This window comes from Paralichthys olivaceus, chromosome 2, assembly GCF_024713975.1.
Source record: "Paralichthys olivaceus isolate ysfri-2021 chromosome 2, ASM2471397v2, whole genome shotgun sequence".
Taxonomy (NCBI): domain Eukaryota; kingdom Metazoa; phylum Chordata; class Actinopteri; order Pleuronectiformes; family Paralichthyidae; genus Paralichthys; species Paralichthys olivaceus.
In genome coordinates, this window is record NC_091094.1 from 16,878,466 (window position 1) to 16,897,967 (window position 19,502).

The 19,502-nt window shown below is 41.3% G+C and overlaps 2 protein-coding genes across 3 annotated transcripts in view; one reads left to right on the top strand and one right to left on the bottom strand.

Annotated features, from left to right (window-relative positions):
* The window catches only part of eefsec (eukaryotic elongation factor, selenocysteine-tRNA-specific), a 69,744-nt gene that overhangs the window by 49,785 nt on the left and 457 nt on the right, over positions 1 to 19,502 (top strand). The window contains exon 8 of one of the 2 annotated variants that reach the window (XM_069516959.1): positions 18,920 to 19,204. The exons of the other annotated variant lie outside the window; for it this stretch is intronic. Within the exon in view, the coding sequence (XP_069373060.1) occupies positions 18,920 to 19,080 (161 nt within the window). The 3' untranslated portion in view covers positions 19,081 to 19,204. Of the gene's footprint in view, positions 1 to 18,919; positions 19,205 to 19,502 lie in introns of those variants that run through there. 2 annotated transcript variants of the gene reach the window in all.
* Positions 11,231 to 19,028, bottom strand: gata2b (GATA binding protein 2b). Its single transcript, XM_020086392.2, has 6 exons — positions 18,891 to 19,028; positions 18,134 to 18,563; positions 17,043 to 17,633; positions 15,358 to 15,503; positions 13,041 to 13,166; positions 11,231 to 12,243 (listed from the first exon to the last, which is right to left on the bottom strand). Exons 2-6 carry the CDS (start codon positions 18,357 to 18,359, stop codon positions 11,959 to 11,961), a joined length of 1,374 nt encoding a protein of 457 aa, XP_019941951.1. The 5' UTR covers positions 18,360 to 18,563; positions 18,891 to 19,028; the 3' UTR covers positions 11,231 to 11,958.

Consider the following 19,502-nt stretch of genomic DNA (forward strand, 5'->3'; position numbering starts at 1 on the left):
TTTCATTCGCTGTATTTCATGGAAGCTGGTCAGCTGTAACAATATGGAGACTAATCAATATATGACGCTGTGTTTTCTATATTATCCAGAAAAACTCAGCGACATCAACATGGTGAAGTCACCAGTTTGTCGCCAAGTGACTCGTCAGTTTTGCTGAGTGAACGCGAGGTCGGGCTTTGTCTCTGTGGTGCAGTCTTTGAAGTCAGCTGTGTTAAGTACTGTATATGTGAGCAGAATGAGCAGGAGAGAAAATTACTCATGGAGCAGGCTTCAGCTACTTTCCATAGACAGAAGTCAGTTGTGTCCCATACATGGTCCAGCCCTCATCCCAGGTTTTGACCCAGTCTGTTACCCCTGTTGTCGACACTCCTCCCTCTCTCTCCTCCTGTGTGTTGACTCTCACTCTCACTGGTTTGTCATTAAGGGATTAGTCGGGTGAGAGGGAGATGAAGTGACCCGAGGTGGAGCTTGTTTTTGTTTAAACAGAGGACGTGTGCCGTCATTCAGTCGTGTTTCGCCACCATTTCACCTAATTTGAATCCGAGCTCTGCAGTGTTTTAGGCTTCATCCGTGCTACTACTATGTCTGTCCACATGAGTGTTTGGCTCCGTATCAGTTTTAATCTCTGTCCATACTGATCGTGTGTCTACTAGAAATACTAGTCAGAACTGAAACACGATGGTTACACAACTGTTCCTGGTCACTCTCTTCCCCTCTCTCCCTCTCTCCTCCCCCCATCTCTCTCTCTTCTCACCCCACTTTTCCACCCACCTCTCCTGTCTAACCCATTTTTCTCCGTTCAACCCAACTGGTCGAGGCAGATGGCTGCCCTCATTGAGCCTGGTTCTGCGAGAGGTTTCTTTCAGTTATTGAGGGAGTTTTTTCTCTCCACAGACACCAAAGTGCTGCTCATTGTGGGAACTGTTGTCTTTCTCTATAATTTATAAGGTCTCGACCTTCTATGTAGTGTCTTGAGATAATGTATGTTATGATTTTGTGCTATATAAAGAAAATTGAATTGAATGCACTGGGCATGTGTGTGCCGGAGTAAAATAAGGAAGGCTTGTGTACACAGGAAGCATTTGTTAGCCACTTGGCTATGAACGACAAACAGCAATGCCTGAAAAGTAAGAGCAGGGTTCTGTAAAATGCAGAATTTAACTGCACAACAGCTGTTTGCACAGACAACAAGGTCAACAACACCCGTAATTGATTATCCAAGTTGCCTTCTACACTGGTAGCCAAGGCTGAGGCCTGTTGCCTTATTCCGGGAGAGGGTTATGTGATAGGAGCCCGAATCTGCTTAGACTACGTCATGCCAGAAATGAGCCAATCAACAAACAGTGTCTCCATCATTATTTCTAAACATCTCAGTTTCTGCCTGTCCAGGCTAAAACGCAAACCCCTGAGTTTTCAAACATAAACTGGGCCAACAGGATTAGCGGCTCTTAAACTCTAAAACGGATACTTTGGTACCAGGTCGATGCCAAAAATCTTAATTTTGTAATACTTATTTCCTTGCCTGGTTGATATAAGTTAATAAACTATTAAATGTGCTGAGGCAGACTTCCTCTTACTTCTCCACATCACTCCCAATGTGGGACCCAAGGCCTCCAGCATCCCAGCATCCTTAGTGAGCTGGCTGATTCCAGCCCAGCTTCCTGTTATAGAAATTCACGGACCGTGTCTCCCACACATGCAGATATACACACACACATATTTATATACACACCTGATACACACACAAACACACACACACACACACACACACACACACACACACCTCAGCAGCCCTGCAGCAATCTGTAGTTGAATGATTGTGTGTGTCTGTGTTTGCAAGTTATACTGTATGTGTGCTGCTTGCTCACACAATAGAGTCTATAGATGAAAGAAAGAACAGGATCAGTGTGAAGCAGCAGTCAATCTTGACCCTTATATGGTAAGAACCAGTATCATAAAAAACAACATTAATCCCTCTGTTTGGGACATACAGTAGTCTTTTTATGTGTATATACAAAAAAAAACTCCTTTTGGCAATTTCTTGACAATATCACCTTCTCTCTTGGAGGAAAGATTTTCTCAGTGCTCCAAAATCTGAGAGATGAAGTCAAAGCATGATTTGCTTGGTCCTAGTTTCTATTGCAAAGTCTTTAGATTATGAATACTCCCTTGTGTTCGGCAATCTATGATTTGAAGGGATGTTTGGTCTGGCTTACATAGACCATACCACGTGGACAGTTCAGATGTCTGATGAATTGGAACTGCCGTTACAGTGACCACATCTGTAGAATGGGTGGAGCATGTAGTTTAAGGGTTCAGGTTAGGCACTCACCCACAGTACACCACACTCTGTTTTTCAATTGTGGCCCCGTGAACTGTGTTTTAAACATTGTCCAATTATCTGTGTTATTAAATGTGTTGTAAACTATCACAGCAAAAGCAAGGTTACCTTCTTACAATTATGGTAACTTTGGAAAGATTTTACACCCTGTAAAGTTCAGTGATGCTCCATGTCAAGTAACATCCATCAATTCTTACACGCACATCTTCAAAAAAATAGGATTTATACATTACAGTTTACTGAATATCTTCCTTTTAATGAGAGTGTAATGCTCCAACAATAGTCTCCTTGAATAGAAGGACAGAAATCACAGAATTACGATAACAAAAGAACTAATTAATAAATTTTTACTCTAGATAAAAGCAGTAAGTTATATGAATAAATAACTATAGACACTAAAGTTCTGCATTTTATTTTTGGTGTTGATGTTTTTCTATCTTCAAATAGTGTTACAAGGCAACAAATAAATGCTTGTGTTTGAATGAAAAGCAGTTAATATGTTGTTGTGACACAGTAACGTACAGTACCACTGGGTTTTATCCCATGCACTCACAGTCATCAAGGTGTAACAGGAGCGAGCTCAGTACAAGGTGTCGTTTATAGTTCAAGTGGAGCGGAGAGGGTGAGCAGGTTGAGGTTTCAGAACATGGACTAATAACCTCACAGTGTCACTCAATCCACATTGATTGTGCCGAATCTCCATGGCTGCGTTGTCACGGCAATCTGAGCAGCATTGTCCTGATATATGGCCTGGGGCAGTGGCTCATGAAGGAAGTATTCTCTTAAATGACAATAAAAAGCACAATAAGAGGGTGTAAGCGAGCAGTTTGATCATATTTATTTCACAAAAGATCCAGTTTAGAGGAGACAGGTGGATTTCCTTACACTCTGTTTACTCGGGTATGAGCAGGATGACTGTGTGAAAATCTGTGAATATCTGTGTTCACATGTGTGACCGTAACTCACATGAGTGCCTCTGTATTTCTGTAAAAACATTTCCTTCTGTCTTATCTGTCTTTCCGTTGGATTTTGTGCATGTGATTGTCTGTGTGTAAGACTGACGGCAGAGCTCTGGCCCACACTGACTCCTGGACCCTCACAATGGTTGAGGTCTGTCCGCTACACAGTGAAAACTTTGTACTAAAACCAGTCTCCTAACCCCCACATGTCTCTGCTCATGATGTGGTGGTGCAGCACAGAGGGAGGCTGATCAGATGCTTTCTGACTCGGTCAAGAGAACAAATCCAAAGAAGGACTTAATTTAGATTTGTTTCCAATTCTAGATCAATTCTGCAGTTTCTGTTCTTGTTGTATTGAATGTTTTCATAGTTTCTTGAAATTCAAAGAGGCCCTGAATTTGGAAAAAAAAGACTTTCAAGTAAAATGATAATATTTTCACACCTGAAATTCTGTACCAAGGTTCATGTCTTTGTTACATTGCTTACATTTGAATCTGTGACTTTAGGTTTCACATTGCACCCTAAAGACTTTTGTAAGACACAAGTACGTCCTGTCTTCATCACCTGTCTGGACTGTGTATATCTATGCTTGACATTGATTGATTTGAAGACGGTAGTGCATCTTATGTCGGTGTGTTGTCTTCTGTTTGAATGAAGAAAATGATTTTTCGTTAATTTTGTTGCCACTGTGATATCATTATGGTATTACTACCAGCACCAGCAGAACTTCAGGCATATTAGTCATCACTAGTTTGAACGGTCCGTTGTCCTGGACTGCGGTCCAAGGCACTTTTCACACCTGTTATTTTGGTTCAGGCTAAACTGAAAAGTCGACGGTGTGGACCAAACATGGTTCGTGTGAAAACACCCTAAACATACCCAACATTACCACGTTTTCTGTGTAACACCAACAAGGCATTTATCAGAATGTTTTCAATCTTAATAATGAATTGATTTGATTTCATGTGGAGTGGATTCCAAGGAAAAGCTTCTCAAAGATGTATTGTTCCCCCAGTGTGTTATTCAAGCATTGTTTCCCAAGAGGATAACTAACGATGAACAGGAATCATATCGACAACATGGGTTAATTCAGTGTGTTGTTCCTTGTTAATGCTGTTACAGCCTGACCCCTGGTTCAGTCTTGATATAGCAATAGTTGCGAAATAGAAATAGTAGCATTGTCTGCAAAAAATGGCTCTTTAGAGGTGACAAAACAGTCTCATTATACTGGGGCTGTATAAAGAACAATACAACAGGGTGTTTAGGCCACTACTACAATAGCAGTGAAATTAAAGATGTGAAGAAGCTGGCGGAGCTGTGTGGAAATGGTTACAGAGGTGCGATTGTGCTGGGATAGGGGGGGTCTGCTGGGTTATGTACACTTAAGCTGCTGCAGAAGCTACAGGTTAGGCGGATCCATGTCTGTCACTCGCTTTTCTTTTTTCACTTCACCTCTTTTTCTCTTCACATCCATGTCTCCAGTTTCTCTTGGCCCGATTTCCATCCCTCGCCCAACCTGAGTGTGTGAAAGTTGCTGTAATTGTTGTGTTTCTCCGAAAACTGTGCAGTCCTTGTGAGGCAATATGAGATTGTTTGTGTTTCTCAATCTGAAATGTGAGAAGTAAAAAAAAAAATTACATTCACAATTATTAATGAGAGAGTAACTGAGATGAATAAATAAGTCGGCCCATGTCTGATACCGCACAGTAAGGGTTAAAGAGACGCACACAATTTTTTTTTTAAAGAAGAAAAAGGCAATAAAAAGGAGAGGAAATGAAAAGTAGCTTGATGGTGAATGGTGATAAGAGGTGCACATGTCAAAAAGACAATCAGCTCAAATAAAAAAAAAGTTGGATGAAAGAGAGAAAAGAGACAGAGAGTGACATGCATGTCACATCAGGATACCTTTGTGATTATGAGGAAGAATCAAAGCTTTAGAAGTTTGTGCATGTCATCCTGTGTGTGTGTGTGTGTGCGTGCGTGCGTGCACAGTTTTGCATATTTAGCTCATTATCAGTTCTGACTGCAGTCATTTCCACTGCTCTGAGTGTGATATCGAGCTGTGATCTGCCTGGGGGAGGTTTGTGGTGAAAAAATTGCTGCAGTTGCTTCATATGAGGAGTACATCATGGCTGGGTTCAATACTGAGCCTCTAACACTTTTCAGCTCTGTTAAGATGACCTGATCACTCTTCCGGAAAAACACGAGCCACGACACACTTCTTTTACAAATTCACTGCTTTTCTGCTCTCACACAGCTTTCCTTTTCTGTCTGTTTTATTAGTAACCGTCATGTTTCTCTCTTCATCTTGTTCTCTCATTCTGCGTTTGTTTCTCCCCAGTGTTTGGTCTCCAGCCAAAGGGGCCCCTGCTTTGGGCTGTTTTATGCTCTGCAGGTCACTGTGAGGTCAGCTGAGAGGCAACATTAACAACGGAGACACTTGGCATACAGCACAAATCCCTAGAAATGATTATCTCCACTCTCTCAAGCACAGGACACTGCAATTCGTTCGAGACACAAGGCACAAATCAGCATTGAAAGCAAAAAGAAATGTCTCAGTTGGAGACTGCCAGATATAGAAATATGGCATTTTTATGGCACCGGAGTGAAAGTGAAACATAACTGTGCGTAAATAGAGAATAAACAGTGGAAGGGTGTAGGCCCAAGTGAAAGCTCCACTTACAGCTGATGTGATAATACAGTGAAGTAAAACATTTAAATCCCACGGTGAGATGGGACAGCGGTGTCCAGAGACCTTTTGCTAACTCTGTGCACACTAGTGTAACATTGTGGTATTGTTATCTGTCGAATCTCATCATACGTACAAAACATAATAAGCAAAGTCTACAAAAGGTGCATTGTTGGTTAGTGTGCACATGTATACTGCGATATAGAGATTTCTTTCCAATGCCAGAGTCTGACAACCTTCTGCAAAAAACTGTCTGACACGTACGCTTACTTCAAGCAGTGTTTGTAACGACTTTGGGGCCTCCTCTTCAACTATGTCTTTGGCACAACAATTCGGTTCACACTTACGTAATGATTCTAAAGGTCTCAACAACTGTTATGCTATGTGCTAAATATCAAATGTTAGCATGCTAACACATTAAACAAACATGGTAAAATTGTATTATACATCACCATGTTAGCATTGTCATTGTGAGCATATTACCCTGGCAACATACGCATGTTAAAAGCATTACTGTATTGTTTTATGATGGCTGAAGAGCCTAATGTGACAAAGTTCAAAATCAAACATGCTCAGTGAATAACGTATATGAAGCATGTGACCTCAGTGTGCACGGAATCCTCTGCTCCTCCGAAGAGACAAAAAGCTAAGATGACGAGAGATGAAAATGTCAGATCTGTGTGGAGCAATGAGGGAAATTATTGAATTAACACACAAGAAAAACATAAATGCCAGGTTTCGGTCATGTATGCCATGTTTTTTGAAAGACGTCTTTTAAACTATGTTATCTCATTGCATCCTGTGTGTGTGCGATGGATTAATGGCACCATGACTGCATAATCCATCCATCCAGTCACATTTTGAGTCAGAAGCAAAATAGTCATTCCAGCTTTTCACAGGAGATCCCAAGGCATTTTCAGGCCAGATAACATGAAAAATCTTTCCAAAGTGCTCTGCATCTACCCAGTGGTTTACCAGTTAGATGTGCCCTGAAAACCTCCAATGGAAGTTGCCTATAGGAGGTGCCTGAACCACCTCAACTGACTCCTTCGGCCTCTTGTGTCTGCAATTTCGTTTTTTCAGACACTACCCAAAACTCATGACCATAGATGAGAGTCAAAACATAAATTAACTTGTAAATCAAACCTTTGCCATATTCATTTTATGTTGAAACTGTGTTAAAGAGGTGTTGATTCAACTATTATATATGATCATATAGTTGCACCACAGCCTACATTCAACACAGTTGAATCAACATCTTTTTCAACCTTCATGGAGGAGGTATTGTAAGACTGTTGTATTAGACTGTACTGGTTGTAGATTGACCCAGTGAGGTTTCAACTGAGTGCATATGGGCCAGTGTAGGTGCAACGTACCTGGATGTTTTGTCCCTCCTTCCCTAGTTTTTGCCCTCCCGGCCTAGATACCCCGCCTCTCAGATTTCCTGAGGGCAGAGCCCTGGGCTTTTTGTCAACTGTGTTATAAGATAGTGGGACCCAGACGCCCAGTCCCTGGGGCCCTAACACACAGGACATTAGGCTAGTGCTTACAGTATAGCTCTGTGAAGCAGATGCATTTCTCCCTCCTTCTCTCTCTCCTAGAACCTCCCTCCTTCTTTCATTGGTGCAACAAGCAGAAGAAAAGAGGTGATTGTTTGTAGACAAGAGGGATGAATTTGTCTGCCTCAGACAGGAGAAGAAAGGCAGTTTGAAAGAGACTTGTCAGTGGTTGTGGATCGGGTGGTTGGAGGGTGTCCCACTTTTCTTTGGTGTCTCACTTTTTGAGAGAAAGCACCATGTGTCAGCATATTCTACCTTTTCTGGTGAGCCCTCTCTACATTCACAGTATGTGTGCCTGTGTAGTGTGTGCATCTGCTGGAGTGTGCACAGCCAGGTGTTTAATAATCGTGGTGGAGACTAGAAGATGTCCATAACCACACTCTGAAAGTTATGTCACTGGCATGTTGTACATTTCTCCTCTGGGACACAACAGATTCTTTCATTTATTCTGGGGATCAGTGATATGAGGCCTGTGTTTCTCTCCCCCCTCACTCTTTTTGTATGTTCTGATCCCCTTGAGGTCACAGCAGAGACTTTGAACCAACCCAGATCTCACAGAAGCTTGCCCCAGATTGTTACAGAGCGCAGAATCCCATTGGTGCAGATGTGACACATCTCAAGTCCCCTGGTTCTTCAAGAGTGCAGTGTGAGACCATGTTGTTGAGAGACTACGTCACAGGTTTATTTGTCTCTTGGGTACCCAGGGGCCAAGATTTACTTTGTAATTAGGTAATTAGGTAAATGTCCCAGTTAACTTCAACATACAACATACATTTGTCATTTGCCTATATTTTGAATATTTTGGGGCATTAAACCTTTAATGGGCCACTACAGGCGGACCTTAATTCAGTCATACAACGATGCAGACTTTATATAGACGTCCTCACTCCTCATCATTATTATGTGACATCTCCCCTTTCCTTTCCCCTTTCATCTCCTCGATAACCATCTCTCTGCTAACTCTCCGCCTAAAGTCCATTCAGACCTTGTTTTGGTTACATTAATTGAGTTTGGTAAAAAAACAAATGGTCCAAGGAGCAAGTACTTATGCAAAGGTGAAAGCTGTAAATCTCACTTGTGAGCTGATTTAGGATGCCCACCTAGTCCCCAAACCCTTCATCCACAGGGAGGTTCAACTCACAAGAGTGACTTTTTATCTCCTCTTTATGGGAGCTCTTGTTCTTTCACTCTGTCATATTTCGGTGGAGAAGGTGACATTTTAAAAGGGTCTGTGAATAAGTCTGTGGGAGGGCCTGGGAGAATGACAGAATAAGTGCTTCCAGGGTGAGAGGTCAGCAAAGTCTTGAGAGGAGGCTGCAGGCTGCACTTGGGTTGACCCTGAAAAGTGTGTCATCTCAGGCCTCGCTGCTGGAGCTCCGGTGCAGACATCCTCTACTGTAACTTTCTGAGAAAGTCCTGCGCTCACAGACAGACTCTGTGCAACTTGAATCTGTGTCATAGAATGTTTAACAAATAACCTTATCCTGAAGAATTAAGTTTACCTAACTTTTATCTTTAGTAGTTGAAATAATGAGTGTATGGCTTTCAAGCTCTTTTTAATCTTACCAATAATACCACACTTCCATACATATCGTAAAATCAACATCTTTATATAAGCATTTAAAACATTATATACAATTTCACTGTGACAATAACACTGTGAAAATGTTTTATATGATTTCAGACATTTTGCAATCACTCAATCATAATGTTTCTTCAACCTTAAAGCTTACTGTGATTAATCATCTACCTCAAGTCAGATCAAGTCTGACAAATGATTTTTAAACAGACAATATGAGAAATATATAACACAGGTGCTAGTTACACAATTGTGAAAGAATGAGCTCCTCTGGTCTTTTAAGATATGTCTTCTTTCACTGTGGGATTAGCCTCATGCACCAGGCTGACAATGAGAGGGACTATTTCGTAAGAGTATTATCCAACGAGCAGATGCAACTGGTTGAGTAACTGCAGGAACATATGGCTCAACCTGCTCAATTTCTGTCAACAGCATTAATCTCCCCTGACCGGTGAAGTAACCTCTTTGTTAGAAAGTGGTTGTTTATGTCAACAAGGGTGAGGGGGTATTTAGCTTTTCTGATACCGTACACTTTTGACATATATTCTGCAAAGGCTGTTCTGAAAGGCGAGGAATTCGACAACTCTATACCTTTGCCAAAGAAGTTATCTTTTTGCCTCTGTCCATCGTTTGGTTGTTTGTTTGTGAGAAGTATTACAAAAAAAACAACTGAAAAGAAATTGACAAAAGTTGGTGAAATCATAAGCAATGAGCTAAAAAAGAACTAATTCTGGTTTAGGTCAAATCTGTACAAAGTGGGGGTTCCACAATTATTTTTTTATCCCTTTGAAATTGTGAGATAAAATGTTTTAATGACATTTTTACCAATATCCCAGGAACTAATTCATTGATCTTGATGAAAAATCAGGTATATTTATGAGACTGATATTTATGATTATAAATTATATTTATATTTTATATATTATATTTATATTTATTGGTACAAATTCAAATAAAAACCCAGATCTAATACATTTAAATGTGGTTTCATAAGAAAACTGTTAAACCTTGGCTGGGATTGGTCAGACAATAAATGCCCTAAATTGGGGGAAACTTTATCCATTAAAAATGTTGCACTGCTCTTGTATTTCTTGTCTGTAATAAACCATTTTTGAGGGTAAGCTAAAATAAGCCGTAATACTAACACTTACATGTCACCCTCCTTATTGATATGACTAACTTGTTTTCAAGCAGTTGCACCATTAGTGTTCATTTTGAGTCATGCTCCTCTCCAATAGATGAATATTAGTCCAATATTCACTCCGTTTTACCTGTTTTCAGTCTCCAACAACTTCGGGTTTGGACGTGTGTGTGCTCCAAATGTGCTAAATGCTTCAGTACAGTATGTCTACCATGTTCCTAAGTCTGTCCGTCTGCTGTTTGGTGTTGTGCAAAACTCGACTGTACATAGTGTACAGTTTTAATGCCCCACAAAACTGAAACAATGAACTGAAAGGTATTAAAACGGTCAGAGGAGCAGAAGAAAACTAAAAGTCACATACAAGTAATTACATGACCCGTTGTTAATATAAGATTAATGGGCATAGCTTTTCTATGTTTATAGAATCCTGAAAGAAAAATATGTTTTCTCAGTCATTAATGCTAATTACATGTTTTTAATAACAACATTAGCCAGCAGATTTTTACGATTACAAACCTGTGCTTTCTGACGGGCCGGGTGGGAGAAGTGTTGGGTGAATGTGCACAGAGGGGGATGCAGAGATATTGTTGAGCAATATCAGCATAAAATAGTTCACACACAAAAAATCCAGAGAAGAACAAGGACACAGAAAATGATACAGAGAATCTGATGCATATATATTAACAACAAGATCATTAACTGTGAAATGAATTTGATTAATTTGTGAAGTTATTACTAAATCTTTCATTCACGTGGACTTGCATTAGTGCCCTCATTAATGTTGACTGTGTAACATACATTCACCTCTTGTCTCTCAAATCCAATTCAACACTGTACTTTGTTGTTGTTCATACTAAAATGAGTCCGTCCTAGTCAGTACAATAACCAATATGAACACTAATGTAACTGTTCTTATTTCAGAGACTTACATGTTTGATATTGAATAGACAGAGCAGACTGGATAATGAACTTGATCTCTTTATTTCTTATGAGTATAAATGTTGACCAGCTCCGACAAAGCACTTCAGCTAGAAATATATTCATAACTGGGATAACAGTATCCATATTATGATTCAAATGATATATTCAAAAAAAGGCAGTAAAAATAAATTATCTGAATAACAATAATAATTATAATAACAATAATTATAATAATAAACAGTGTCAAATTAGAATCCATAAACCTTTGTTGTTTGCTAATTTCTTTTGTGAAAATTTTAAAATTGTCCATGAGGAAAAGATCCAGCATCTTTTTCGTGTAATGTTGTGAAGGGGACTACACTGTCTGGGACACCCCCCTCTGTTGAACACATTTACAATATTCACAGTTATATAAACCTGCTCAGCACATACTGAACCTCACTGCAGACACTCAGGGCGTCAGCGGGGACTGTGAGAGGAGATCTATGAGGTGTGATGACATGTTGGTGTTTACGTGTGTTCCTGACTGACAGGAGGCACAATCCTCTTCTATCAAAATAGGTACCTATAGATAAGAAGTAAAAAGTTCCTCTTCCCCCAATGATACATCTTTTCTCCAACATACCAACGGCATAACCAATCAATAGACAGTCAAGATGAAGACGCACAAACCACATGTCTAACATTGTCCTCACTGTCCTCTAGTGAGACCCTCATAACTGTTTCAAGTTCTTAAAGTAGCTAGAGGCTAACCCCCGTCTTCGCCCCCTCAGCCCATGGCCGTCACCATGTTGGAGTGGTGCGGGTGGCCAAATGACGGGTGTATCGGGGTGGGGGTGGGGAGCATGTGTCCAGGGTGGCTGAAATGTGGCAAGTGGCCCATGGACATGTGTCCGGCCAGAGAGGAGGCGCTGAACGGAGAGGTCTTGTCGTGCAGACATTTGGTAAACTCCTCGTAGCTGTCTCCGCACCGCTTGCTCTTTTTAGATTTGTTGGACATTTTCCGGTTGCGTGTCTGTATCCCCTCCTTCTTCATGGTCAGAGGCCGGTTCACCTGTGGACAGAAGGAAAAGTGATGTGATCAAACCCACAAATTATGAATTTCATGAACTAGAAGTCAAAATAATTTTCAAATATGGGTCATAATAGTTCTTCTGTTAAGTTTACAATATTCTTTGTTCTTGTTATTGTCAACCTACTCCATGAATAGACCAAAACATATTCATTCATCCCCCAATATCCTACTTCCCTATACAGTCTGGTTCCTATTGAGGATGTAAATCTTTCAAAGCAGGTTCCTCAAAACAACCATAACTCAAATAGGAGTTCAGTGTTTATGGTTCTCTCCTTTGCATTGACAGCAGCATGTGAATGTGAGACTGACCACAGGGTCACGTCACATGTCAACAAGCGTGACAATGTGGCTCGCTAATGTTCTTGAATTCTATGAGGAATAAACTATTTCAGACTTTTACACAGACAGCACCTTCAAACTAGGATTAGTAAATTATTGGTTTCGACTTATCCTTCAGGACATACATTTTTAGCTTGTTAATATTAATTCCTACAGGCTTAATATATTTGGAGTCTTGACTTGTGGCAGGCCCACTTATCAGCAGTCCAACCTTGACTATGACTCTCAGGGGGTTACGCCTACCATGGGAAACAATAAAGCACAGATCAAGAAAACCCCAACAAGTCCAAAAGAACCCAAGAGTAACACAATCCTCACTCTCTTCTTCCTCTCCTCCTTTCTCTGTCTTTTTCTCTGACATGCCTCTTATCCCACTACAAGCAGTCCAACCTGCCTGCCTATACGCCTGTGAAGGAGATCATCAGTCAAAGACGTACGTTATGCAGTTTATAGTAGAGGCCGCAGGCGTTGCACACAGGGTCCCCATTTGCATTGCGTCGCCAGAGTGTGGTGGTGGTCGTCTGACAGTTTGCACAGCAGGTGCCTGCTCGTCTGGCAGCGGACTGTGGAGAACATGTGGACTGAGTTTAACGAGAGGTCAACAGCACAAGCAGACACAGCGAAGGCAAGAATATAGTTTAGTATGGACAATAAGACATAAAACTAGTTGAACTTTTGATTCTGTTGATTTAAGCTGCTTTTATGACATCAGGGCCTAACTATTATAAACCAAGGCAAATTGGAAATGATAATGATGCTCAGGTGTCCATAGTCCATTGTGTTGTTTTGTCCCTCCGAAAGTAAAGATTATTGTATTTTATTTTAGGCTTCCATTGTCTATCTACTTTGCATCGTTTTGAATACAGTGTTCAAAATCAAAACACAATTTTTATTTAAATTGAATTCAAATGCCACAATGGTCATGTGAATTTCATTGATTCCTGGTACATTCTTCACGCTTGAATATCTTTTAACGAGCCTTATTTCCAATACAAGAAATAAATATAGAGATATACACGCTCGCTTCTACAATGTTCTAATAATTGCATTACCTAAAACAACAGAAACGAGTTGCTGCTTGTCAGTCACTGCTTAGCCTCCATAACTTCTCCCTGTGCCTTTTTTTTTTGTCGCTGCTCGGTACGTTTCTCTGTCAGCAGCGGAGCAGCTTGACCACCTCAGCTTTAGTGCGGAGTGTGTAGTCAGGAGGCCGCAGGAGGAAGCAGGCTGCCCGCCCCGCTGCTTTATCTGGACCGGTCAGACATCCGGATAGGAAGCCGGTGGAGGGCTGCTGCCACTGTGGAGCTCTGCAGCGAGCCCCGGCCCAGCAACACGGAAGCCAGGCCTGATATACGGCCGCATATGCATTTATAACCTGTACTAACAGGCGCTGAAATAATTGCTCCTGCAGCCTATAGACTATTGTTATGACCAGGCTGCATAATAAGAGCAGAAACTAATCTCTAACCTCTAATTACGATCGTTAAATGAGGCAGTTTTTTCTCACTCGCGTTTCTCATCGCATCTTTTTTTCCTTAAAGTTGCGCACTTCTCTTTATTTTTGCATAAATTAAAATAACTAATCTTTTATTGCATACATTTTGAGAGCAAGTCCTGTTTTGACATCTCTTGTCCCGCTTCTGTCTCAAACCATCCCGTCACACTGGTCTAGTTAAAAACTTTAAACCCATTCTCATCACTACCAGGTTTGAAGTGTAGCAGCTCACTCTCGTTCATTGTTAATTAGGCCTCTACTGATTTAATGAGCACCGTCTGTTTACTCTGCAAATACTGTGTTCATCCCACAGCTGCCTCCTGCTGCAAACACTATGCACAGTGTTGCATGAATGCATTCAGTGTGCAGAGATCTTCCTTTGAAATTGTTATCGCGGAATCTAGGAATAAAATGTTGTGAACAATCAGAGCTGCTGCTGAAACGAAATTATGCAGTTAAATTACAGGTATGAAGTATTTGTTGTATTCTTGTTTCCCTGCTTCAAAGCATTTTCCTAAAATTATATCACATATTAACTTCAATTGGTGTTTAATTTCTGAAGTCTCCTTAAATCATGCAGCTGGATGAGTGTGACATGAAGTTGTAACTGGGCAACAGTGATGTTTGAAGCAGTGCATGTTGGAAAATATTTGATCAAAATCATTTCCAAATTGGCTTTGATCCTCTCCACACTTTAGTGACCATTGAAAATTGTGAATCTTAAGAAACAACAGCTTTGTGAAGATGCATTTCCACCAAGCTTTAATGTTGTTTATTTAGAAACAGGAGACATTTGTCAAGCCCCAAAAGGGAACAGCAATGCCTCAGTTCATTGAAGGTTTTCAAAAATCACCAAATTTGGAGACATGTTTTTCACTAGACAGTGTCTCTTCTGCCCATGTGTCAAAATAACAAAACAGCCCTCACGTAAATATTTCACACAATAAATTTCACCATGAGTTTTTAGGGATTGTGCTGTGGCCCTGCTATCAATGACAGCATCAGAAGTAGCAGTGATAATGATAACAGAAACAACACAGATAGTCCCACTCTGCTAACGGCCTGAGCTGAAAGAGCACGAGGTTAGCCGCAAATACAATGCCTGGAAACTGATTGGGAAAATATAACTTTCCTGGCATTGTACGCACCCCCTCACCCTCTCTCCCTCTCCACCTTACACTCTTTCTTTTTTATTTTTTTTTTATTTACTGCCACGTCCAACATTCAGACCAAGTGAAGTTGCACTAGATGAAACTCACCAGCCTGCGCTTGGGTTTGATGAGTGGTCTGTTTTGGCCGTTCATCTTATGGTACAGCCCACAGGCATTGCACAGGTAGTGTCCCGTGCTGTCACGTCTCCACAGAGGCGTGGAGGTGGCTCCACAGTTTACACACTCACGGCCCTCTGGAGAGAAAGCACACATATATATTTATAGGCATTACTAACAAGGAGCTACATTTCTCCATCCTATGTCGTAACTAAATATTGAATGTATGATTTTATCAGCAGCTTTGACAAGAATTGATTTGTTCTTCTACACAGTGTGCATGTACACATTTTTTATTTTGGCAAAATATTTCCACAAACAGTCTTTAGATCACAGCACGTACTACTGCTTTTAATCCACTTACTCTTTGTTTTTAATGGTAAAGCAAAGGAAAAAGCATCTGCCTGTGTGCTGGACATTAAATTGACTCCTTTACTTTCCATTAGAGAGTTTGCTTTCCCATCTGCAGTAACTTCACTGTGCGCTCACTCTCAATTTCTTAAGCTTAACATGATAAAACAGTCCATATGTACATCAGCAGAGCCATACATTCCCACTTTATAAATAATTAGTAGAATGAAGTTCATTTATAATTGTTTTGAAGTCAATGAAATACATTTTACAGTCACTTAAGAAGTCAACTCATATTTCATACAAAGACTTGTTATTTAAACTGAGGTCAGGTTGCCCACCGTGCTAATACGCTATTTAAACACAATCTGGTTTGAAGGTGGAAGCCTCCTGGTCTGTAATCAAGTAACAATCAGGCCAATGTAGTCTTGTGTAACAGAGAAACGACTGTAGCCTAAAAACTGAGGTTTTGGCTCAGAGCAACTGAGGATCTTCCTTTCAAACCTCTGGGCTGGATCCAGCTCAGTGTTGGTGCTGCAGCCATATGACACATTTATTCACAGAGTCAGGGTGAACAAAAGAAGATGATCACAGTCTCTGTGATGGAGAACAGTGGAGGGCGGGCTCAGGCATTGAATGCTATTTATGATGTTATTCAATTATTTCTTATCAATTATCAATTTCCAAAATGACAAATAAAGCTGGATGATGCTCAAATACATTGCAAAAGGATGTATTTAATATAATTTACAGAATAACAATTTTTTTTATCTGGCATTACAACATTACCAGTGGAATCAATTAAATGGCTCTAGTGTGTCTTTTTTAATTTAAAAGTATTTAATAAAACATGAGATTATCTCTCAAACTGCATTTCATTTCATTCAAGGAATATAAAGTATTTCATTTTCTTTGATAATCATAACAACTCATGGGGCTTTGTGTGAGAATAATCTTGTATATTTGCTTGGCATTACATTTATAAACGACTTGGATTTTAATGGGCGTTTTATTTGTTTATGTTCGAGTCTGTTCATATGTAATGAGATCTTATAATAATCCTTTTACAGGGATATTACACAAAGACTTTAAACGTTGCGTGTAAAAACAGAGCAAATCGATATAAAGCTGCGCTTTAAGATCAACAATCTAATGTAATGTGTCATGGGACATTTTAAAAGCGTGAGTTAGTTACTATGCGACCTCATTTGGAGTTTTAGTTGAGTTACCGCTGACTGAAGAAGGTGGAAAGAGTAGAGACAGTCTCTGTATAAGATGTATTTGATTGGAGTTTGGCATCAGTGTGGTGTTAGCAGTGCACTCACCGGTGCAGGAACGGGCCTTGCCCTTGTTTTTGTGCATGAAGCCGGACGATGCTCCCAGCAGGCTGCCCGGGTGGAACAGGCTGCCGCCGTACTCGTGTGCCGCCGGTAGAGAGTAGGTGGGGTACGTCGGTATGGGATGGTGGGTGGAGGGCGTCTGGGCGCTCATGGAGGCCAGGCTGCTCCTCAGCGGACTGGAACCCTCCATCTTCATCCCCTCCGCCAGCGACACCTGGTATTTGATAGAGTCCTTCTCGTCCATCCTGGTGGCTGACAATGGGGACGAAGCCCCCGGGTCCGGCGATACGTCCTTTGGCGGCGTCGGGGGAAAGGCGTACAGGTGCGGGCTGCTGTGGGACGGCGGCGTTAACGACGGGGCGGAGACCGTGTTTGAGTTGCTGCTGCACGGGTAGACCGCGGAGAGGCCGCCGGGGGACGCGGAGCCCGGGTGGTGCATGCTGGGTTTGCTGAAGGGGCTGACAGCCCAGGCGTTGTGGTGGTGGGCGGACAGGGCTGCTTTGCCCCCGTCCAGCCATGAAATCCCCGGGCTGTGGATGAGATGAGGCCGGCAGACCTGAGACCCCGTCAGACGAGCTGTGAAATCCCCAAACAACAGAGTATTTATTACGCACAAAGATGATCTGTGGATGCAGACATGACTAAATAACAAGACTTGTTGATTCACTGGATAGACTTGGTTAATATAAACGTGTAAATAAAGTTGTGAAGATAAAAATTGGCCAGTTTTGCTTAACTAAAATGTGAATCTTAAAAACACTAAATTCAAAGTTGCATTAACCATTTGATTTGATGTTTAACATCTGAAATAAATGACTGACATAGCCTACAAAATTGTAATGTAAAAAATTAACGCACATTATTCACATTTTCAAACTATAGAAACCTGTGACATGTTTGGCGTTTAATTTAAAAGAAATACAAACTAATAATTCATGATTTGAAGGTGATTGTGTTTTCAGAAATAAAATATTTTGCTACTCATATTTTAGAAGCTAGATGAGTTTTAGTCTTAGGTGTGGTTTTATTTATTACTATCATTAAAGTAGCACCCCTGCGTTATGGCTCCAACTTACCGTGCGCTTGGCTGTAGGACACCCTGGCCCGGGCGGAGTTGTGGTAGTACGGGTTCCCCTGCGAGTCCAGGTGGTTAAAGAAAACATCCACCTCGTCCGGAGGCAGCAGCTGCGCCGTGGGCTCCATGTAGTTGTGGCCCAGGCCGGGGTGGTGGGAGTCCGGGTGTTGTCCGTTCAGCACGGCGTGGTGGTGCATCCAGCGCGGCTGCTCGGCCGTCACATCCATGGCTCTGTGTGTGTTTGGGTTTGGTGCGATTTAAAGAGTCAAATAATGTCCAGGGAGAGGACACAGGCGGTTTTGAAATTAGTCCTTTATGAGATTTCCACCGTGTCCATTCACAGCAGATGACTAATGCTTTGTGTTGTTCTCTCCTCTGAGGTAAATCCCTCTCTGGTCCAGGACATGGAGTCGAGTTTTGACACTTGAAACCTTCAATAAGCAAACATCACATGTTCATATTTTAAATGCAGAAGTGTAGAGGTTGTTATGAAGCCTGCTGTCTGTTTATCATCATCATCATCCCCACACACACACACACACACACACACACACACACACACACACACACACACACACACACACACACACACACACACACACAAACAAACACTCTCTGCTGAGGTTGTGCATGGTGCGATGCAACTTCATAATAATAATGAAAAAAACATCTCTACCCACAACAATTACGCACACATCACTCTTCACATCCACTCCATTACGCGCAGCCTTGGTGTCAAAAACACAAACATGTCGTACCTCCTTGTCTGTTGTTGATTCATCCACAGAATCTGACCAGCTCACTCCTCCTTGGAGAACAGTCCCCGGTGTCTGTGTCGGTGCTGCAGGTCCCTCTCCAACTGTCTGTCGTGGCTGTTTGTCGGTGCAAAGTAAACTCCGTCCACTTGGACTGAGAGCAACACGTCTGACTGAGGCTGAGTGCGGCTGACAGCGCGGGGCCAAGCTTGTCAAGCTCGTGGGAGGAGTCTTCAATAAAGCTTTGACTCAGCCAATTGCACAGCACCTCCACAAAAACCTCACAACACCCCCAAACTCGCACCACCACCACATCACCAACACAGAGTTCTTATATGTAAAAATATAAAAATATACACAAAACCAGTTTATAAGTCTGGCTGTTATACAGGCCAGACTTATAATATGGTTTTATTTTGCATTAAATGTGACTTTAATGTGACTTTAAAGCAATAAATCCATCAGTTATGTGACTATTATTTTGTGATCATCTATTATAGTTGTGGTCATCAATTATTGCTGGTAAAAAATGTGATGGATACACACCAGCAGAGGTCGGTCTAGACAATGTTTTTATTCCCTACGTTTTTTCTTGCAGCATCTTTTTGGTTTAGT